General features: G+C 45.5%; 1 protein-coding gene across 1 annotated transcript in view; it reads left to right on the forward strand.

The window, feature by feature from the left end:
* ccdc17 (coiled-coil domain containing 17) overlaps positions 1-23,694 on the forward strand; it is a 95,939-nt gene that overhangs the window by 60,599 nt on the left and 11,646 nt on the right. Inside the window, exons 8-12 of the mRNA XM_085983028.1 lie at positions 3,339-3,466; positions 3,620-3,742; positions 16,998-17,221; positions 18,163-18,248; positions 20,039-20,254. Of these exons, the coding sequence (XP_085839154.1) occupies positions 3,339-3,466; positions 3,620-3,742; positions 16,998-17,221; positions 18,163-18,248; positions 20,039-20,254 (777 nt within the window). The remainder of the gene's footprint in view (positions 1-3,338; positions 3,467-3,619; positions 3,743-16,997; positions 17,222-18,162; positions 18,249-20,038; positions 20,255-23,694) is intronic.

Below are 23,694 nucleotides of genomic sequence, written 5' to 3' on the forward strand. Positions count from 1 at the left end.
GACAGCTGGGACTTCACCCATGTCACATCCAGTCCTCTGTATCCTCAAAGCAATGGGACTGCCGAACGCGCTGTCCAGACAGCCAAACAGCTTTTAAAAAAGTCACCTGACCCGTACCGGGCACTCTTTGCATACCGCTCCACACCTCTTTCTAGCTGATTCAGCCCTGCTGAGTTGCTACAAGGCAGAAAACTTCGTACAACCGTGCTAACTATGCCATCACTCCTGACCCCAGGCTGGCCCGACCTCCAGAATTTTACAGACAAGGACAAACAATCTAAACTAAGACAACAGGCCAACTTTAACAGTCGCCACAGAGCTAAGCCCTTGTGTCCACTCCTTCCAGGTGACTGTGTGGATACGTGACTCCCGCAAAAGAGGCATTGTGTAAGGACAGGCCAACACCCCAAGATCGTATCTGGTTGATATCCAGGGCCAGATTGTTCGCAGGAACCGCAGACACCTCGCACTTACCCAGCAGCCCCCAGACGCTGCTGATGAGCCTTCCATTCCCGATGACTACAATGGAACTCCTCCACCCACAGGGGATACCCCACCTCCGTCTCCTCCACCCACAGGGGATACCCCACCTCCATTGGGTTCCAGACGATACCCTGAAAGGGTCCACAATCCTCCTTCATACCTCCAGGACTTTGCAACATGAATAGCTTCAGAACCAAGACACCTGATTGGGTCAGAATAATACCCGAGGTACTTGGTGGAGGGTTCAGGCAGTCACCTTGTCCCTCCAAGCTTACTCTGCTTGCATTATTCGTGTTTCTATAAAAAAAAAGAGATACATTGTGCATTAGAGATGTTATGTTTGTTAGAGTTTGTTATTTCTTAAGCACAGTAAAAAAGTAATGATTTGAAAGAAGGTCATTTGAAATGTTAATAGTAAAGGAATAGTATTCAAAGCCTGTTTAGAAAGGGAGATGTAGTGATAGTTACCCTCCGCCCTGGGAGGGGGCGACGGAGAGTAAACAGAGAAAGGAAATGAATAAAGAAGCCTCGTGTTGCTGGCTGAAGGAATACATCCCATGTCAGTGTGTTGAGCACACTACACCTGTCAGCATTTTCAAGACCTCAATCTAGCTTTTTTAAATCAAATGAAAGTAACTATCATTCTTACAAGAATTTTGAATCCTCAAAATACCTTATTTATCCTTGTTTTACATTTGCCTGGTGCATCTTTAATTTAAGAAAAAATAGTGCCCAAAATTCCATTCATTGTAGTAAGTCTAGTTTTAATAGTGAGCTTTATAAATTTTAGGTACCCAGTAATCAATCAGCCGTCAGATGTATACCAGCAGGGCCGGCTGCCTGTTGGGCAGCTGAAAAGAAGGACCAACTTTTAAAATAGTTTTAAGATTCATCGGGTGGGGGAGTGCAATCAACTGTACTCCTGTAGGCTTTGAGGGTGTCCTTGAAGCGTTTCCTCTGCCCACCTGGGGCTCTCTTGCCGTGCCAGAGCTCCGAGTAGAGCGCTTGTTCTGGGAGTCTCGTATCGGGCATGCGGACGATGTGACCCGTCCATCGGAGCTGATTAAGCGTGGTCAAAGCTTCAATGCTGGGGATGTTGGCCTGAACAAGAACACTGACATTGGTGCGCCTATCCTGCCAATGGATTTGCAGGATCTTGCGGAGGCAGCGTTGGTGGTACCTCTCCAGTGCTTTGAGGTGCCTGCTGTACATGGTCCATGCCTCTGAAGCATACAGCAGGGCGGGTATCACTGCTGCTCTGGCCCAAGACTGCACAAAGTGAAGGAGAAGCATCTGGGAAGGCGCCGAACACCTCGAGTCTCTTCGCCGGGAGCAAGCGGAAGCCAAGCGCAGGCAGCGCAAGGAGCGCACGTCAACCCAAGCACCCCACCCACCCGTCCCTTCAACCACCGTCTGCCCCACCTGTGACAAGTCCAATGCGGGACCTACAGACTCTATCAGTCACCTGAGAATTCATTTTTAATGTGGAAGCAAGTCATCCTCGGTTCTGAGGGACTGCCTAAGAAGAAGAAGAAGACGACTCCTGTAGGGAGCCTTATAACTTGTAAATTCCCTTCTGCTCACCGTAGCAACTCTAGATACCAGTAATATAACGTGCTGCCATTTGCTTTTGTTCAATGATGTCACGGCGGTAATGATGGAAAAATTGACCTATGATGTCACCCGACTAAAACCAGACACTTGGAATGTGCCGATTTATTCACCAGTCACCTCGGCTCTAGCAGAAATGCTCAGATGCGGTGTCTATCAGTGAGGAACTAGTACAACGGCCCCCAAGCCAACTTCCAACCCCCTACTGTCCCAGATCCAATCAAAGTCAGCAGAAAGTGAGAGAAAAATCTTGCTTCAGTTCTTTTGTTGACAAAGGTCTTAAATTGTTTGGTACCTAAATTGCTGATGGTCACTTATTCTGGCCAATTCATTTTCCTGCTTCACTTTGCCACAAGACACTGGCAATTCCGGTACCTACTGTAACCCACTGTAACAACGAATGTAAAACGTCCAGGTGAGGAATGAAATGTTTAGATGGAAGAACTCTTTGGACCACATCAGTTTGATGTTTCACCTTGCCTACATTCTGCGTACTTGCGATTTTTTTCCGCCAGGTTTACTGAAGCAGTGCAAATTGGGGCTGTATTTAAAGCTGATGTAATGGACATTGTTTACTGGGAGCTCTCTAAGTGATGGAAATTTACTTTCACATTGCCAGCAGAAAAGGGCTAAAGAGATTAAACGGGCAGTTAGCTAATGAACTGCAGCACAAAACCCACCAATTGAGTAACATTTCATTGATTACTAACTACTAGTGGGAGGTCAAAGAAGGGAGAGATTAGGAGAATTTTTTTTTTACACAGTGGTTTGTTAGAACATGGAAATCCCTACCATAAATAGTAGATAAATATTAGAGGAAAAAATGTAAGAGGATTTGGGAAAAGAGCAGGGAAATGGGACTAAATTGATGCTCTTTCAAAGAATCGGCACATGTGTGAAGGGCTCAGTCACCTCCTTCTGCACTGTAAAGTTCTATGATTGTACTAATTTTATATTCAACTCTTAATAACCTTTTAAATAAAAACAGAAAATGATGGAAATACATAGCAGATCAGTCGGCCTCTAATGAGAAAAAACAAGTTATGATGTTTTAGGTGTGTACTTTTCATTCGACTTAATAATGTTTACTTGGTGACAAAATACATGGCCCAACATTCCTGGGGACCTCTCTGCCGGTGCAAATGCAGTGGAGGCCTTTAAAGAAAGTTAAAGCTGGAGGCTTAATAAGCTACATTAAGATAAAACCTCTATTTCTGCATCATGGTTTCTTCCTTCTGTTCCAGTGCACTGAAACTCGTCTACCTTCAGAGTGGTGGTAATGATCCTGCTATTCTGGCCCAGATGCATGGTCTTCAGGCAGAAGCTCAACTTCTGGAAAAGTCTACACGACCGCCAAAAGAGAAAAAGAAAAGTCTGTAAAGATCAGCGTCAAATTTATAAAACTATAAATACACTTCATCTTATTTTGGGGAAATTGACTGTTCTAGACCAAGAAATGCTTGTTGTCAAAGAGGTAAAATATAACAGTCCTAACTATATCTGTTACATTCCTTACACATTACAGAACACGAGTCACCTCACCGATCACTGGATGCTGAGCTCCTAGCTGTGGAACTTGAGAACCAGCGCCTGGAAGATGAAATTCTAAAACTGAAGTATCAGCGAGAGAGGAGGAAGCCCGATGATGGTAGGTCTCGGACTCTCAGAAATGAACCTTGTGCATATGGTTGCACACTACAAGAGTAACATAACATAATGTTAAAGAGTACCTTTAGATGAATGGACTACTGTTTAGAAAATTCCAGACCTGAGTCTCTAAGGGGGAAAAATTCGTTGGCACCTATTTTGGGTCACTAACATCGCTTGGGCACTAAATTTAGCGCCCGGCAATCGTAAACTTCGGTTTTAGTGCCCCCAAGAGGGAGGTGGAGCGCTAATTCAAGTGCTCCACTTCCTTCTTAGAGCGCTAACCCCGAATATCGGGGCAGTGCGTTCTGCAGCGCTACGCACTGGGCCACGTCGTGCTGCTGCATGAAAGAGCTCTTCCCCTCATTAAAGGGGAGAGCCCAAGCCCACAACTCTGCAGGGCCCTACCTGAACCACCAGGGAGTGGGGTGCCGTGCCAGCAGCCCGTCACTCAAGGAGTGCCAGGCTGCCAGATCGCAGCAAGGACCCCGCGTTCAAAGACGCAAGGGACTGCGACAAGTAAGTTGGTCAATTTTTTTTTCCACCCACCCGCCTCCTCCTCTTTAGTTAGCACCCTGCGAGTCTCCTGCCGCTCCGTTCCCCTCCCCCCCTGAATTGGTCGCTGTCATCACCCGGCACAGATTCAGGGGGCACGGGGTGAAAACGGGGTGCTGCACACAGTGATGATGTCTTCATCGCCTGCGCAGCGGGGCAGGGTGCTACCGGTTACCGCCACTGCTCAGCGGGAGTTGTTGGAGGTGCTGTGCCCGGGTGAAAAGTCGTTTGCGCCCCGTTAGCACATCCCCTCCCCCCCCCCCCGGGGGCGCTAACTTGAGGCACAAATGCATCAAATTTCTAGCCCAAATCTTTAACACTTTTGGTAATGTTCTTATTAAATTAGCAATATTCATTATAATGAAACTTAAGAATATTACATAGCATTCAGGAAACTTAAAAAGAGAAATGGTCTAGCCTGGAATAATAGGATGAATATCTTTCCTTTCTGTTGGTTGTAAGGATCCTACATGAAATAATTTGGGTGGTTTAAATCTAGTTCTTACTATGTATAGCTGGGCAGTCGGGGTTTTGCTGAGATTAAAGCATGTTTTTGGCTGCAGAGTAGAGGGAACTTCTCTCTCTATCTGACCATATTAGATCTGGCCTGGGAGTGTCAGATGCTGACATAGTATCCCCAAAATGAAAATGTGTTCTCTTTACCACTTGTCTCTAGAATGAGCAGAAAAGGTAAATCTGTAACAAATTCTTTCTTTTGAAGGATAACAGAGACCTTGCGAGGTAGATGGTCTTGCTTTTATTGGTGGTAAACATTAATATCGCAGTTTACCAATAACACTAATTTAAAGCAGAGTAGTATTCCTGTTACCCTGCCAGTGAACAGAAAGTAGACTGTAGCTGCATGTTTCTGCCCTCTTGCAGCCCCCCCACAAATAGTGCTCCATAAACAGTAGCAAAAATAGAAAATGCTGGAAATAAATATGGCACTTGACATCTGTAGAGAAAAAGGACAGGTTAATGTTGCAGGTAGAACTCTTCAAACGGAAACAAACATTTTAGTAGAATTGGGGAAAATGGGGACGGGGGAACAACAGAAACTCCGATCACAGCAAGGAAGTAATTTGTTGAATGACATGAAACCTGTGGGGGGGGGGGGGTATTGAAAGCCTGTAGATGCAACCCTAAAATGAAAATGAAAATCCTGGAAACACAGTGAGTACGTCAGTCCCACAAGGGGAAAAAAACAAGCCAGCGCTAGGGGCACAGCCCTCCCCCCCCTCCCCCCCCCCCCCCCCCACCTGTGCTCTGGCAAAGGGTCTACACCCAGAACGCCAAGCCATCTCCCTCCCCCTCCCTGCTGACTACCACCCCTTACTGTAAAGAAAATGAAGAAGATAAAGCTAACGTCTGAAATTATTAAAGCCAGTGTTCAGATGCAGGGGGCTGCAGAGTGCTTAAGTGAAAGATGAGATCCTGTTCCTGAATCTTGCATAAAACTTGATTGAAACAAAAATGGAGATGTCAGAGTGGGAATGAGAGTACAGGTTAAAGTGGCAAGCCACAGGGAACTCCAGGTCATACTTACAGACACAACAATCTGCAGAGTTTGGCAAAGGGTTCTCTAATCTGTTTTTGGTCAACCCAATATAGAGAAGACTGCACCATGAGCAGTGAGCACAGTATACTAAATTGGAGGAAGTAAAATTAAGCTGTTGTCTCGCATGGAAGGAATGTATGTGGCCCTGTATACTGAGGTGTGAAGTGGTGAAAGAACAGGTGATGAGTTTGTTGTGATTGCACAGCAAAGTGGAAGCTGGAAGTTGGGTGGTGGAAGAGTGAATAAAAGTACTCTGAAAGGAATGGTTCCTCTGGAAAATGGAGAAGTGACAAAAAGGCAAGATGTGCTTGATGATGGGAGATGATGAAGGCAAATTCAAAAACTGGTAGAATGGAGGTGAAGCCAAGAGGGACCCTGTTGCCATGAGAGGAGGAGGGTAGAGATATGAGATGGATGCAGTTGAGGGTGTTGACTACTCTTGAGGGTAAGCCTTAGCTGAAGAAAAATGAGGCTATTTCAGAAGCTCTAAATGTTTAGTATTTGCAGTTTTTTCTTAGTCTATATACTAGTCTACAGTGATGAAGACAGAGTATCAGGATGTACTGTAATTAAAAACATATTTTAAGTAGCTTTCAATATATTTTCCAGACAATTGTTTATTATTGTAAATTGATAATACCTTTTGTAATATTTTTTGAAAAAATGTTTTGAATTGCTGAAACATAGTTGCACCTGTGTTCTGAAAAAAAAATAGAATCTTTCCAGCAAAACTCAATTACTGTGCAACAAAACCAAACCTATAATTGAACAGTGATACTGACTTGAAAGATGTGTAGTTACTGAGAGATTCACTGCACTGGTCTTAACTTCAGCACTCCTGCTTGTTAATTATGTATGTAATGTGCATTGAGTTGTACCTATTTAAAATGTTGCAATCTAATTTACTGTCCGTTTCACTCCTTAAATCTCCAACCAGATCTATTTTGAGCTAATATGAGAAATATATCCTTTTTTTAATACTTATGTTAGTAAATCAGCATGAAGAATGTAAAACCAAATCTTTTATGTTGCTATTGATTGTAATTTTTAGAAACATTTAATAAAAATATAATTTGAATAGGAAAAATTGTCTGTTGTTAATAAGCCAATATTTCATTCAATATGAAGAGAAATAATAATGGCCTAAGGAAGCATGGAATGAGAACGGACTGTTCAGTCCATAAACCCAAGTCTCTCTACAGATCATGTGCGATCTACTCTCATAGGCTGTGACGTAATAAAACTCACTACGCACTTGGTTTGAGTATAAAGCAAGGCTTTATTCAACTTGTTTCAAAACATGGAGGTCTAGTTATCTTTCACTAGTTCCTGTTTACACAACGTCCTGGGCAAGCTGGGCCCACGCCCGAGTATTTATACTCCTTGGACAGTGCCACCAGCAGGCCGTCCAGTGTTATTTCATGAGTCTTTCTTCATGGATCATAAGATTCATAACAAGCTGTACCTAATCTATTTAATTTCATAAGAAGTTCTGCAAACTGTCTTCCTGTCCCCTCCCTAAAGGCAAATAACATCCTATATCACTTATCTTGGTCAGCTATCACCTTGGCATGACATTTCCATGCTGCAGGAGCTGAGGAATGATCACATTCAAACCAGCATTCAATCATTTCTATCTTCTTCCAACCTTCAATCTTGTTCCTAATCAAATATTCATCCAGATCTTTGTTTTTCTCACCAATTCTCTCCTCTAGTTTCCTGTCCTGAAGGTATTAACTCTTTGCTGAGGTACAGTTCCACAGGAACAGTAGCTCACTCAGTTGTTTTCATGTGTAAGCTTTGCCAGACTGGAGAGGGAATACACCATAGACAAGCTGTTGTAAATTTAGATTTTGCCACAAATATGGTCTTGGTTACATCAGTGCTGGTTACTCCCTTAAGAAGTCAGAGTACCTTGGGTTTAGACGTATGTCCATACAGTCCAACATCTAACTAAATTATAGCATAACCCAGGGGTGATGTACCCCCATGTGACCTGAAACAGATATTTGTGTCTGTTTTTTAAACTTGTGTGAATACACTTTGCTTTAAAACACGACCCTTAAATGTAACTTTTTTTTCAAATCCATTCTATAGAAAAATTCCCCAAAATGTGACACATTTTTCCCACCTGGGATGACTTGCTTGCAAAGACAGTGTACTCCTCACCAGTTGCACCACCGATCCTCCCGAACCCCAGGAGCCCATGAGCAGCATGGCCACCTGCCTGGAAGATGTGCAACCGCTGTGCTTTGTGCCTTTAACTATTTGTAGCAATTACTATTCCACATCTAGGCTGTGATTTCGCCAGCCATGGCGAGTCCGGTTCGGCCGGAGTGGGCAGCGGTCTCAAACCCCGCTCTTGTCTTCTTCCCGCCTCCTCCAAGTGATTTTGCCCTGATTGGGGTTGTTAAGCCCGCCCTGCGAGGTTCCCAGCCAATTAACAGGAAGAGGGTCTGATGACATCATCTGATGACACGTCATCAGCCGGTTTCCTTAAAGGGGCCATGTCCACATTCATTTTGACAGTTGTGCTGTCAGTGTTTTACAGCATTGAGCTGCTGCAAACACTGACGAGCACTGCACAAAGGTGCACGGCTGCACCCAGGCTCTCCCATGACTCCCTCCATATGGTTATGGAGGGAGTCACAGCACGCAGGGAGGTTCTCTTCCCTTCTGATGGGTGGAAGACAACTCCCCAGGACACCAACGCAGCCTGGTTGCACATTGCACAGGAGGGCACAAGCAGGGATGTTGTCAGGAGGACCTGGGTACAGTGGCACAAACCTTTCAATGATCTCAGTAGATCACAAAATGTTACTGCAAAGCTACACTCAACCTCATCCTCCTGTGCCACTCATCAAATCCCCATCACTCTGCCTTCCCTACCCTACTCCTGCACATCCTCACACCAACTTACCTTGCACCTCCACCCATCCCCCTCTCTCTACATTATCACTTCCCCATCTCACTAGCCACCCCTCACTCACCCTCATCCTTGTCCAATCATTCAAACTAACAACACACAAGGGTAGGCACTTGTGTGCTTTAGCCAGTGTTTGTGTTAAGTTTCTGTTGCTGTGTTGTCAAGCATTGAAATCTTTATTTTCAACACTTTGTGTTCATGGACAGATTTGTGTGCATCTTAGTGAGTTCCAGTGATTGGTGAGACATAATTGTACCCTCCGCCAATGGTGATGAGTGTGAAAGGAATGACCTGGACATTGTAGGGATGCTTGATGGTGCTGGTGTGGGGTGGTGCCAACCTGGCGCATCATGTGGCAGCCAGGGTGTGCAGTGTTAAGTGAAGCAAATCTGGACATGGTGAGGCCATCGCTGGCATCCCGGGCAGCAATGTGGTCGGGTGCTGATGCCCTCTGTCCTGTGCAGCATCAGTTGATTGCGGAGAAGGTTGGTGTTGTTGGTGCTGCTGGTGTGCCTGGTGTTGGGGCTGATCGTGGTGGGATTCTGAGGACCAAGGTGAGGTTTTTTCAAGGGCACCAATGCTGATGGAATAGATGGCAGGTGAGGTTGAGATGACAGAAGCGATCTGTCAGTGGTGAGAGAGGTTGTTCCAATGAGGTGACACTAGATAGAGAGTTTGCTCCAAACACTTGCTAGCTGCATAAAGGTCAATCTGTCTTCCAAATGCATTAAGTAACAGCTTCTCACCTTGGAAAGTGAAGACCTATGAAATGGGAGCTTTCATAGACCATTTGCAGCTGTCAGGTTAATAAATCATTACATGCTGACACAACACCCGAGCTCCTTACCTGACGTGATTCCCGTGCTCCGGGCAACCCGTGGAAAAGCTAGTAAAACGGTAAGTACATGGTAAAATGGTACTCAACTACCTTTTAACAAGCTTTTAAGTATCTAAAATGGTTGATCTCCCGCTTGGTGTCGGGTCTGTTCAGGGATGACTTGGGAAATTGACAATGAGGTGGGTTTACAGCAGGATACCGACCCGCTGTCAATCTTTTTGATTTTGACAGGGGACCCGCCTCCAAACCCGTACTCTGAGCGCCAGGAAAATTCCGGCCTCAGTGTGGCAAAAAATGCCTGCGCCCTGATGGGCCCGAATTGCCTGTGCAGCCCCTGTGGCTGGACCACTGCATGCTTCCAAATTCATCTCGGCTTAGTAGCTGGTTGCTGCTCCTGGGTTCTGCCACAGGCTGTCTCCGCTTGTCATTCCGCACCTAGATGAAGCAACCATGCCCAATGAACAGTTTCCCTTGTTCACAGGCAGTGCATCACGTGCCCTCCCACTTGATAGGAATGACATAGATACCAAGAAGGTTATTGACAAACCACTCGGGGTCTCCCTCTTGAGCAGATTGGCCAGCTGCACCTCCTCCAACCCCCTCAGTTTGAACTATATAGGCCTCCCTGGATTGTGAAACTCCTAGAATCATCTGGTGTGCATTTGCTGGTGCTCGGAGCTGACCCAGCAAACCGTCTGCCTGAAACCACCTTGGGCCCGGGAGTCTCTTCACCTTTGGAGAGCCCTAGACCTTAGAAAAATTTGGTCAGCGACTTCTGCAGTTGCCTGGGCTGGACCGCTAAGGTTGGCTTTATGCTCCTTCGTCCTGATCTCATTTACCCTGAGTGGCATTTCAATAACCATATTGTCATTCCCTATTAATATGTCTAATGACGGATGGATGGATAAATAAACTCCCAAACCAAATATTCCAGCCAAACTCTGGCAATGTATACTTCTATGGTCATTCACAGTCTCCAAAGGTGGACAACTTTGTCCTTTACTCAATGTTGGTCCTTCACTGGACCGTCATATAATATTGTGAAAGAGCAGCTAGAGTCCTGCAAACTCCATGGGCTCGATTTTCATCGGGCCTTTGAGGCGGGATTGGGGGTGTGTGGGAGGTTAAAATTGCAAAAAAACTGGCGGGCAGGCCCAACCCCACCTCCAAGCAATTTTCATTAAATCGTGTCTACTGGTCCCGTCTCCGTCCCGCCTCCAAGAGGCGGGATAGGCCGTTAAGGTCCTTAACAAGCAATAAATTGCCTCTATAATGCCATTTTGATAGGCCTTGGTGATTTTAACCCTTTTCCGACGTGAAGCAGGCCTGTTCTGAAACACGACGGTGAAACCTGGCAGGAGCACAATTGGATTGCTGACTATTAGCTGCAGCTCCACCATTAAATAGGAGATTTGATCAGTCATCATTTGCAGGTGGCAGGACTTTTTTGTCTCAGGTCTGGGGGAACTTTTAGAAGGCATAACCACAGCTGTGGAAGTTTGGAGCCTGACACCCATCTCCAGTGTGACCTCCTGGGAAACCCCTCTCACCACCTTCACTGAGCGCTTCCTCAACTGAGGCATATACCAAGTAATGCTAAGCCCTCAATGTGGAAGTCCCATTCGCGAAATGACACACGCCACAACTACAGCAGTAGCCATCAGATTTTTTATTTACAGTAATCATCTGATGGCTTTTTAACGTAAAACATCAAATTTCACCCAAGTGACTACCCTTGTGACTATTTGTGCAGTATCTTCCTCTTACGTGTGCTCCTACATGGTGCTTCCCCTGTGGCTTCAGCAGATGTGGTGGCCCCTTGCTCACTTTCTTGCTGCTCCTGTCTCGACACCTTTGGCGGGTGTCCTCTGGGGTTGCGAACCTGTGAGGGCTCGCCAACAGTCTGCTGCTCCTGTGGCTGTGCAGGGGTTGAGACGCCGATCTCAGATGGGTGTGGACTCTGGTGGGGCTCTGACCGAGGGCTCTGCAGTGGCGTGGAAGTGTGAGCGCTTGGAGAGGAGCCCCTACTTCCTTGATGTCTGCCACCAACTTCCCTCTCATGGGTCAGGTCCCCCTCAGCACTTGCAAGTGGCTTGAGAGCACCTTGCTGCACATCAGGGGGGGCCATGGGGACCCCTATCTGCACTGGCAGTCCTACTCAGAAGGACTTCCATGAAGGTCTGGTTTCTCTGTTCAATAGATGACCATCGCTCCTCCAGAGATGTCATTCTATTCAGAACACTCACCATGTTTTCTGCACTCTGGCGACTTATCACCTCCATGGAGGTTGCCATCCTTTCCATGGTGATGCGTTCATGTGCCGATGACTCCACAAAGGCTCTGCTCATGTTCGCTACGGACTCCTCCATTCGCTCCACACTCGCAGCGACCCTGGAGACAAAACCTGCCAGAGACTCCTGCATCTGTTCCTGGAGTTCCAGCACTGCTGATCTTATGAATGGACCCAGAGGCAGAGGGTCGACATGCAGCTGAGCCGAGCTGGCAGAGTCCTGCACCCTCCGACTAGGACTCTCCACTGCTGTCCCTGTCTCCACAATCTGCTGATGCTCACTTGTGAGCTGTGATACACCAGGTGACAACACTACTCTATCTCGCGATGGTCCCACCGAGGTGTGAGTGTCGGTGCTGGGTGCGCTGAATTCTGCTGACGCCGCGCCCTCAGAGGTTGCAGCTTCCTCTGAGGAGTCTGGATGCTCACGCTCTTCCTCCTAGCTAGTGGGGACGAGTGCTTGCGATGGGCCTGTGGGGGAGTAAAGGAAAGAGTCAGAGATGTGATGCCAAGGTTACATGCACATTGCATATTGCAGATGATCATACGTCCATCTGTTAGAGCTTCAGAATCATTATTAGCAATTCATGCAATGTCATTGAGAGAGATGGAAAACGATTATGTCACCAGCTTGCTGTGATGCGCCCGTCTGTCCGTCCCCCACTTGCGCATCGTCCTCCACTCCCACGATCTCCAGGACCGCATCCTCCCAGGGGGTGAGGTGGGCTACTGAGGGTGGCCCTCCTCCTGTCCTCACTCTTTCTCTCTTATTGTGAGCTCTCTTTTCCTGCAATGAGGGAGACAAGTGGAGGTTGAGTGAGAATGAAGGAGTGAGTATAGAGAATCCATAGCATAGATGCTTAGAAGGAGACAAAGATAGAGTGAGGTGGCAAGACCAAGGGCCCTCCCTGTGTGTTGTCAGTTGTTTTCATAGTATCACAGTGATAGGGAGTGTGAGGGCTGCATAGTCGAATAGTTAGGTGAATGTGAGCATAGAGAGAGAGGGAATGGGTAAGGGTGCATGGATGTCAGTGTCAAGTGGTATGTGGAGGAAGTGATTGCTAAAGCTGAGTGCTGGTGAGGAGAGGCAATGGAGATCAGATTGAGGGTGATGGGAAATTCAGACTCACTTTTCCAGTGCGCAGAAGGTCATGAAATCTCTTCCTGCACTGTATCCAGGTTCTGCGGGTTACAGACAAGGAGTTGACCTCCTCTGCCACCTGGATCCACACAGCCTTGGTTTGCTGGGGAGGCTTCTTCCTCCCTGAAGAAGGGAAGAGCACCTCTTTATGTGCTCTTGCTCCCTCCATTAAAGCCTGCAGGGCAACGTCATCGAAACGGGGTGCAGACCTAGGTCTCTGGCTGGCCATTCTTCCTGCAGGTGCCTCTCACTGCAAAGGCCAAAAGGTTGGCAGTCTGCAGAAGAAACAAGGCTTGTTGCAGACCTTAAATGCAGCAGCAATAATGACGTCATCGGAGGCGACTTTCAGACTGGAAAAACTCATTGGTCATGGGTTCCCACGCGTTGGAACTCAATTGGCCAATTAAGTTAAAATTGTATAATTCTCCCACATCGATTTAGAATCGGGTGGCTAACACGAAATGCGGATTACACAACCCCAGCCCGCCCCAGTATCAAAATCCAGCCCCATATGTGTATCCCTTTCACCATGACCAGGTGAAGGTATGGAGTTCACCTTTTGATATCTGCAGTCACTGCATAATTGGCCATCTTGTACCTTGGGTGGCCACATTCTAGAGAGCATGATCCAGAAACCCTAATCCTCTCTGCAATGAATTGTGGCCAATTGCTGCATAAACACAGAGACACTCTGCTCCAGAGACTCAATTTTCCAATAATTAGTGTAAATGTGCAGCCCTGGATAGACTGAGGCTCCATGATGGTCCACATTTCACACTCCACACACAAGAGAGTCTCCTGCACTTGGTGTTTAACTTAAACATGTAGATAATGTTAGCTTTAAATCTCATTAACGCCAAACTCCCCTTACTCATTTCACACAGGTATTAACTTTAGATTTTAAGAAACTAATGGCAAATGCACCTTGTAGCAAACTCTCATTGAGACTAAACTCCACATTTTTCTGACCCTTTCACACTCGACTGGCCGCTCACTGCTCAAGATAGAAATAGGGACTATTGTTTTATGAATTGCATTGCTTAAAAAATTTAACTCTGGTGTGTTCTTTTCCTCATTACAAGATTCAATCTTCATACAGTCTAGTTTTTTTAATGAAGTGTAAATAAGATCCACATATATATTGCTGTGATCTCTTTAAACAATAATGTTTGCCATATGAGCTCCAGATATTTTGTTTCCTGGAATCCTCTTCCTTTACACACATTTCAAGGACAGATGACCTGCACAGCAGAGCAGCAGATGGTAACTGGCTGAATCATGAAGATTGGCAAGGCTTCGCATTAGATTGGTCACTCGATGTTAAACTCTGACCCCTCTGTACTTTTATTTTTGTATTCTGAAGCCCATTTAAAGGAGCATCCATTATACAAACATTCTGTTTCTAAAATGTTTTGATTTCTTAATTTTCTTCCCCATAATATTGCCATGTAACAAAAACAAGGTTCTGATAATATTCCTGCACTAGTAACATTTTTACCAACCCAAGCAGTGTAGTTATTGCCTCAGATGTTTTGAATTCAGTGAAACCCTTCCACTTTACCAAATAACAATTCACATTTATATAGTGCCTAGAAAAATATCCCAAGACGAATCATAGAGATGTAAGAAAAAAATTGACACACAGCCAAAGAAGGAGATATTAGATGGGGTGACTAAAAGCTTGGTCAAAGAGGGGTTTTAACAAGGGTCGTGAAGGAGGAGAAATGAAGGAGTTTAGGGAGGGAATCCCAGAGCATGGGGCACAATGGAAGGGGTTGTACAAGAGGCTGGAATCAAAGGAATGGAGAGTGTGGGGGAGATTGTAGCACTGTAGGAGGTTACACAGATAAGGAGGGGGAAACCTGGCAGGCACTCAGCAGAGGCCCCTGTAAGGTAAGTGTAAAACTTATCTTTGTGGGGCCCGGTGGAGCAGGAATGCTCCTCTTGGACCCACAAAGATAGTTTGGGCTGCTGCCACTCCAGTAAATGCTAGGAGAGGCATATAGGACTTCGAGCCTGGAGACCATGGCAGGAATTGGAAGGCAGAAGAGCAGCGACGGATTGGGGTAGGGATCAAGATGGCAAAGTACCCGACAGAAGAAATGAAAGGTGGCATGGCCGGGTGATGAGGGAAAGAGAGGATAGAGAAAGGCCGGAGAGGCAAAGAGAAAAAGAAAGGGAGCTAGTAAAATAAACCAACCTAGTGGTTTATAATTGGCCTCATTTCAGTAGCTTGCTTATTAGTTTGCCTTCCAGAAGATAGGCAAAATGGATGTGAGGAGTCTGTGAGATCATGGAGTGCAGTACGTAGAATGAGGGGTCTTATAGAAACATAGAAACTAGGAGCAGGAGTAGGCCATTTGGCCCTTCGAGCCTGCTCCGCCATTCAACGAGATCATGGCTGATCATCCAAACCCTAGCACCCGGTCCCTACACCGACAGCCATCCCACCCAAGCCCTATCCCCGTAACCCCACATATTTAATCCCCCCTAACACTAAGGGCCAATTTTTATCATGGCCAATCAACCTAACCCGCACATCTTTGGACTGTGGGAGGAAACCGGAGCACCCGGAGGAAACCCATGCAAACACGGGGAGAATGTGCAAACTCCACACAGACAGTCACCCGAGGCCGGATTTGAACCCGGGTCCCTGGCGCTGTGAGGCAACAGTGCTAACCACTATGCCTCCGTGCTGCCCCCTCCCCTCCCTTGGTCATGCTGTTGTATGACTAGATATTGGGCAGTTAAGATAAACTCCTGATCATAGGGGACACTGGGTTTGCTTATACGACAGTCCAAAGACACTGAACCCAAAACCATCTAGCGCAGATCTGAAATTTGTCAGCACAAAATATTATATAAAAAATAAGGACAGAATACATGACTTTAAAATAGTGACTCAATTACATCTGTGTGCCGTGCTCCAGTTATCCACGGCCTTCTAACCCTACTTCACCAAGACTGCACTTGGGCTCAACTCCCCATGTACAGTAACACAGGAGATCAACTATTTATTATTCATTTATAGTTCAACAGCAATTTGAGAAGGAGAGTTGGTTGAAGTATAGGACTTTCTCTGCACGACAGGGCGAGGAGTTGGGAGACACAAAACTGACGCACTACAACTTCACCACAGGTGGGACAGTGTAATTACAGAATCATACAGCACATTCGGCCCATCGTGCCTGTACCAGCTCTTTGAAAGAGCTGTCCAATTAATCCCACTCCCTTGCTCGTTCCCCATAACCTTGCAAATGTTTCCTTTTTAAGTATATATCCACTTTTGAAAGTTACTATTGAATCTACTTCCACCTTTCAGGATTCCAGATAGCATGACAATATAAATATGGACATAGGAATTCATAACAGAAAATATTGACACAAACCTTAGACAAAAATGTGACAACAGAAAGTTAGGATTAGTATACAGGAGGTGTGTGTTGTAAAATGTTTAATCTATTATGGATGTTCAATATTCTACTCCACCACCACAGCTAGATCTGAACCAACACACTTGGATGCCTCTCATGACAAGGACAGCTCATTGTTGTGATAGTTAAAAAGGTGTTTTATTTCAAGAAAACATTTAAGCCTTCCTGTTTGTTTGATGTTTCTGATTGACCCAGTAAATGAATAACTACTGCATTTGAGTAAATCGATCCAGTTTATTTACAAGACTTGTTTCATTGCTGGGGAGTTTGCAAATGATGGAAATTATTTTTATTTTAATAGGTATTTGTATAGCATTCCAGCAAGTGAAGAACTGATCAAATCTTGTTTCTCGCTCCTGCATGCCACGACCCTTGTCCACCACCTTGTAAAATGCTCTGAGATGTTTATGTATGTGAGGAGCACTATAGAAATGCAATTTGCTGTTGTAGAAAAATGAGCATTTGTGCCATTTTGAGTGAATATAAAATAAAGCTTTCTTCTGATTTACTTTAGAGTTGGAAAAGGACATGCAGGAGATGCAGCGCGAGCACATAAACAAAATGAATGATCTGCAAGGAGAAATTGAGATGCTGAAAAGTGAAGCAAACAGAATGCGAATGCGAAGAAGATTAAGGTCACCTCCACATCTTCTCCCACCTCCACCTCCACCCCCACCCCCACCCCCACCCCCACCCGCACCACTAGCTCTGAACCTACACACTCAGGTGCCTCACATGGTAAGGGCAACTCTTTGCTGTGCTAGTAAAAAAAAATGTTTTTCATTTCACTAAAAGGTTTATGGTTTGCTGTCTTTTTGCTATTTCTGACGGAAGCAGTAGACATAGCTGTTGTAAATGAGTAGCTATTGTTTGAGTAAATTTATCCAGTATAGTTATAAGAAATTGCTTCATAATTGGGGAATTGGTCAAATATTCACTGAATACTCCATTCGTAATAATTATATGTAAGTTTTAATTATTTTCACACAACTTTCCACACTATTTGGACATTGGTTTTGGTGTTGATACTCTTTTGGTTTCTGTTATTTTATTGAACTAAACCATATACATAAAGAGGCATGTAACTTGTGAACACTTTCATAAAAATGTATGGACAATCATGGCCATGATCCTGTGTCCTATCTCAAAACCAGAGTTGTTTTTTAAATATATAGTTAGTATGTACTTTCTTCCTTGTAACTTATCCTTTACCTTGGATCCACCCAGCACCTTTTACCACAAATCTTAGTTTAAATCCAACCCAGAATGATGGGATGAAAATCTCCTCTATACAATAAAATTAGATCACAACCAGCTGATACTCTACACCCGAGTGAGCAAAGGCTCACAGCACAAAACTGCTCACAATTCATCAGGTTTGCTGTATCGTTGAGAATTACTGTGATAGCAAATGCAAAAAATCACACTGGTGCACTAGGTGGTGAGGTTAGGGTTAAGGCACGTGGTTTCGGCAGAGAAGAGACACATATAAATACAAGTTGTTGTTGTTTGCTCTGTATCAAACCCATGCTAAACCTAACCTGAAAATGTTAATGTTAACATTGGGCATCGTGGCCCATTTCTCAATGCTGGTGTTTCCCACTTTGATGAACTCAAAACATTCACAAAAAGTGTGAACACTTTAAACAAATCCCACTGACTGACCGACTGTATTACAGGACCACACCAGACCTCAGACACCAATGATTGCCAAGCATTTACTGGATCCTCCAGATGCATTAGGACCTGCCCCCTATGACCCAGCGTAAGTACCAATATTCACGTGTCTATTTTTACTTTACAGAATATAACCAATTGAATCTGTCGATGACCAGTTCTGACGAAAGGTCATTGACTTGAAACATTAACTCTTTCTCTTTCCACAGATGCTGCCTGACCTGCTGAGTATTTCCAGCATTTTCTGTTTTTATTTCAGATTTCCAACACCTGCAGTATTTTGCTTTTGTAATTGAATCTGTCTGTTGCTTTTGACTGACTGGTCCATTGCACACCATTGTTACATGATGCTCCACCCAACTCCCATCCACCAGTTCCTTAGGAGTTAATTTTTCAGCCTTGGACCAGGTTGTGGTACTACATAGAAGTGTACTTTAATTTTCCTTGTGAATAATTAGTGGCTATTTCCACCACTGGACTAAGTTTTTGTATGTTAAAAGCTATCTATTCCCAAATGATCTGTATTTTCTTCCTTGCATTGTTGTGGACTTGATAATTCCCCTCCACCGATGGCAAGCTACCAGTCCCCTCAGCTTCCGTACTCTGCCTCAACTGACCTGTATTTCCACTCCCCTCTGGGGTCAACTATGTTGCAAGATTCTGACCTCACTTCAGCCTCTGTTTTACATTTCCTTTGTCTGCCGTGCAAACACGGACAAGTGACGTATTTTCAGGCTGCTCGGCCTTTCTCCTTTGCCTGACGCAACCTCAACTCTCCTCCCTCCTCCCCTCTCAACTCAATTACATGGTGAGATGCTGATTTGCTGAGCTCCAGCTCCTCTGCTGGGCTTAACCTGCCCTATATAACCCCACCGACTCCCGCCAGGGCAAGAAGTCATGAAAGGAAAAGCCTAATTGGCAGCGATGGCTTTTCATTAAGTTGCTGTGGTAAGGTGTTGGTTATGGGAAGCTGCAGAAAGCAGTGCAGCTTAGCCCCCACCCTGCCCTGGGCCTCTATATCTCCCAGTCGCTCCTCCCCACCCCCCCCCCAAAAAAAAATACAGTACTGGCCATGGTATCAGGAAGGATCTAAGTTGAGTCCAGTGTTTCTTAATGGGGGAAGGGGAGGTGTGTGTCACTGAACTGTTCTCGTGCACCTTTTCCAGTCAAGCCGAGAGTGGCATGGACAGAAGTAGACGAGGAAGTAAATTTGATTCTTGCTGTGAGTTACTCATAGTGATGGAAGAGAGAAAATCCAATAAAAAATCTAAATAGACAACAAAAATTGGGTTTAGTTATTCTACAGACTAGGTTAACATTGCATTAGCTCAGTAAAAGTGTGCTTGCATTGCACTTGTGCAGTTAAAGGTTCTAGCCTATATATCCTCCATCATATTTCTTTTGCAGTATGCAATAAATTAGGCCATCCATCACAGACACTCCAGTATCCAAATTATTTTAAGATGACAGGCCTACTCTGTGGCCACCACACTCCCATTCCTTGCTGCAGTAACGTGCGGCGATGTTTATTTTAAAATTTGTTTCAACTTAAAAGGCAAAAACTGCTTTTGTTAATGATCTTTCATGTTTGGTTTTATGAAAGAAATGGCTGCAATATTTATACTACACAATGCAAGACCATTTCCAAATGCCATCAGGCCAACTCAGAAGCAGACTGGAAACAGATGCTAGTGCACTAGTTGCATTTGAAATGACACTTTACAGCACTGAACAGAATATTGAAAATAACGCCTTGAGGCGTAATGCATGGCGGCCTCCCTTGCTGCTACACGCCTGCTATTTTAGCTCCATAACTATTTTGAACCTGATATTTAAATAATGCATTGTTTGTGTCATAACTGATATTTTTGATTCCAGGGCAGGGTTTGTTGTCTTCTATGATTTTCTTCTTGGCCTTGCCCCTGCATATCGCCTCATCCGCCTGGTTACTGGTTTGTACAGTAATGGACAGGAGATGGGGAAACCATCTGCCTTACCTGCAGTGTACTGTGAAATGGGAGGCGGACCTCACTACATGTCTGAAGGACTCAAAGGCAGCTTTGGAATATTGTCTGCAAAGCAGCCAGTGCCAAGGTAATGGTGATATGGTAGAAATATTTTGCTTCTAAGATAGTTCTGGTTATATTGCACAAGTGATCTGTACCGATGAGGAGAATTTTAGAAATTTGTTAAAATGGAATATAAGTAATATAGAGTTGTGACATGAACTGACCAAAGCTCACTTGTAATGGCATCTGATCAACCTCATTTGTGGACATACTTATTGTTTGTTGACCATGTTTCTAGAAACAAATTGGAGAGTGAAATTTGTGCTCAAAGTGATGAATATTAGCACTGGTGAATTAAATTTTTCACCCTTTTCACACCAGATCAAACACTCGCAGGTACGGTTTAGATACAGACTAAAGCTCCTCCCGTTGGACCAATAAAGTTAACTCTCAACTTGAGCAGACACTTGGGTCTCGATTTTCCTGGAGCCGTCAGGCGTGGTTTCAGGCGTGTGGGGGGGAGGGGAAATCGCAAAAATAGGTGTTCGTGACCTCCCCCCGCCGCCTGATTCCCCGCCCCAGCGTTTCAATGCGACCCGAATCAGTCCCGCCCGCAGCAGGCGGGACTGGTCTTTAGGCACCCTAATCACCAATAATTGGCATCTATAATGCCATTTTAAGGGGCCCTTGCTACTTTCAGCCTTTTCCCACGCTAAACACGCCTGGTGGGAACACTGCTGATGAAACCTGGCACGAACAATATCGGCTCGCTTACTTTCAGCTGCAGGTCAATCAGGAAAGAAGAGATTTAATCAGACAGCATTTATAGGTTGCAGGACCTTGTTGTTTCAGGCTTGGGGCAACTTGTTCAAGGCTTAGGCACAGCTGTGGAAGGTTGGAGCCTCACACACTTCTCCAGTGTGAGCTCCTGTGAAGCACCGTTCTGCACCCTCACTCAGCGCTTCCTCAACGGAGGCATCTACCAGAAGTATGGGAGGCCTTTTTTCCCTTCCCTTCATGCCATTAGAGGATCTCCAGCAGCAGAGGCATCAGCAGCAGAACCAGGAACAGCAGCAGGAGTGCCAGGCTGCTGCTCACTCACCTGAAGCTGCACAGGCCAGAAGGGGCCAGTGCTTGGATGTGGCTTGAGAGCACCTTGCTGCACATCAGGGGGCCATGGGGACCTGTATCTGCACTGGCAGTCCTACTCAGAAGGACTTCCATGAAGGTCTGGTTTCTCTGTTCAATAGATGCCCATCGCTCCTCAAGAGATGTCATTCTATAATGAACACTCACCATGTTTTCCATACCCTGGCGACTTATCTCCTCCATGGAGGGTGCCAACCTTTGCATGGTGATGCGTTCATGCGCCAATGACTACGCAAAGGCTCAGCTCATCTTCGCTATGGACTCCTCCATTCGCTCCACACTCGCAGCGACCCTGGAGACAAAACCTGCCAGAGACTCCTGCATCTGTGCATGGAGATCCATCACCTCTTCTCTTGCGGATGGACCCAGAGGCAGAGGGTCGACATGCAGCTGAGCTGAGCTGGCAGAGTCCTGCGCCCTCCGACGAGGACTTTCCCCTGCTGTCCCTGTCTCCACAATCTGCTGATGCTCACTTGTGAGCTGTGAAACACCAGGTGACAACACTACTCTATGTCCTGAAGGTCCCCCCGAGGTGTGAGTGGCTGCGCTGGTGCTGGGTGCGATTACTTCTGCTGATGCTGCGCCCTCAGAGGTTGGAGCTTCCTCTGAGGAGTCTGGCTGCACAGCCTCTTCCTCCTCCACAGTGGGGATGGTACTGTGGGGGAGTAAAGGAAGGAGCTAGAGATGTAATGCCAAGGTTCTTCTGGTTACTCCCAGCGAGTTGACATCTGCTGACACCTGCATCCATGCAGCCTTGGTCTCAGTGGGAGGCCTCTTCCTCCATGACCTAGGGAAGAGGACCTCCCTGTGGGCCCTAACCCCATCCAATAATGCCTGCAGTGAAGCCTCGTCGAATTTGGAGGCAGCTCGGGGTCTGACACTGGCCACAGCTGCTGCAGGCTCCTCTGCCATCCTGTATGGTTCGTTTGGAAGCCTTCAGAGGATGCAGTGCTTGCTGTGGACCTTGAAAGCACCACGAATGATGACATCATACTGTGGGGATTTCTGACTCGAATTGGACAATTAGCAAGGCTTCCCACACACTGGAAATGAATTGGCCAATTGAGGGAAAATTGCATCGATGTGGCAGACCCATTTAGATTTGTGTCGGAACCCAACAATTCCCCGCGCCTGCGGGAAAATCGGCCCCTTAGAATTTGTTCTTTTAATTTATGATGTCCTATGACTCCCATGATTAGATTCAAAACAGAACATGATGGTAGTGCACAACAGGCTGGTCAACATCTAGAAGATTGGATTTGCTGCCTTGTATTCGCTGAGCTAATCCATTATCCTCCAGATACCATGCTTTTAATGTAACTAGCCAATCCCCAAAGGAAATGCTTGGGGCTAGTCCAGGGTCTGGAGCCCGATTGTTATGTTTAGCTGATAACTTGACCTGTGCAATTAAGGTCACTTTTCTAAATAGGCAAATCCAGATACTTACAGCTAAATATAAAGCTCTGAAGTCCATCAAGAGAATTGTAACTGATTATAAATTTCAGAGTCCAGGACAATGACTGTTTTATAAAAAAATTAAAAAAATTATTGTTTTGTCTGTGTAATAAAGTGTGATGGATGTACATTGGACACTGCCCCATTGGTATTGCTCATGGAGGGTCGGAGGCTCTGCTCTTTTACAATATGTGACACCCACTGTATTAGCAAGGCCACTGGTTTATAGGGACCAAAAAGGGTGAATATTGCATCAGTTTACACCACCAGGGAAACCTGTTCCTTCCCTCTGTCGAAACATTATCCATTATCCAATACCATCACAAAAACCTCTAGTTGAATTGAAATACAGCTAAAATATAAAGTATGTGCCCCGTTGTAAAGTCTGTGGTTTGTGCAGTTAATTACGACACAGACTTCAGGAGTAACATACAACAGGACTTTACTATTCGAAGGTCAAGGCGAATCTGCCCAATAAGTCATGCCACAGCACTTATATACCGGTGTGGTCACCGTCGGTATTACCGTATACAGAAGCCAAACAAGTAGTGCCACACCTAAAATAGTTCTCTTAAAGGTGAACGGTTACATACATAGTCTCTTAAAGGTAGACGGTTACATACACTACAATCCTCCCTTTTTAGCTTACAACATACGTATTTCCCATTAAACATACAGTATAACATATATACAACTTTATGCAAGACAGTTCACAGATTCAGTCTCTGGAGGTTTCCGGACTCTGTCCGGATAACGCCTCAGTGGTGTCGTCATTCCTGGCGGGGTAGTAGGTGCTTCTGACAAAGTCGATTCGGCTTGAAAGACAGTGTCAGGTTCCTCTGATTCCAGTATTACCAGATCGGAGGTAGGTGTTCTGGGTATCTCGGTTTCAACAGTAACCGGGTAAGGTGGTGAAGTAGG

Source organism: Somniosus microcephalus, chromosome 3, assembly GCF_052327205.1.
Source record: "Somniosus microcephalus isolate GS21.2 chromosome 3, FLI_Smic_1.0, whole genome shotgun sequence".
In the NCBI taxonomy this organism is placed as follows: domain Eukaryota; kingdom Metazoa; phylum Chordata; class Chondrichthyes; order Squaliformes; family Somniosidae; genus Somniosus; species Somniosus microcephalus.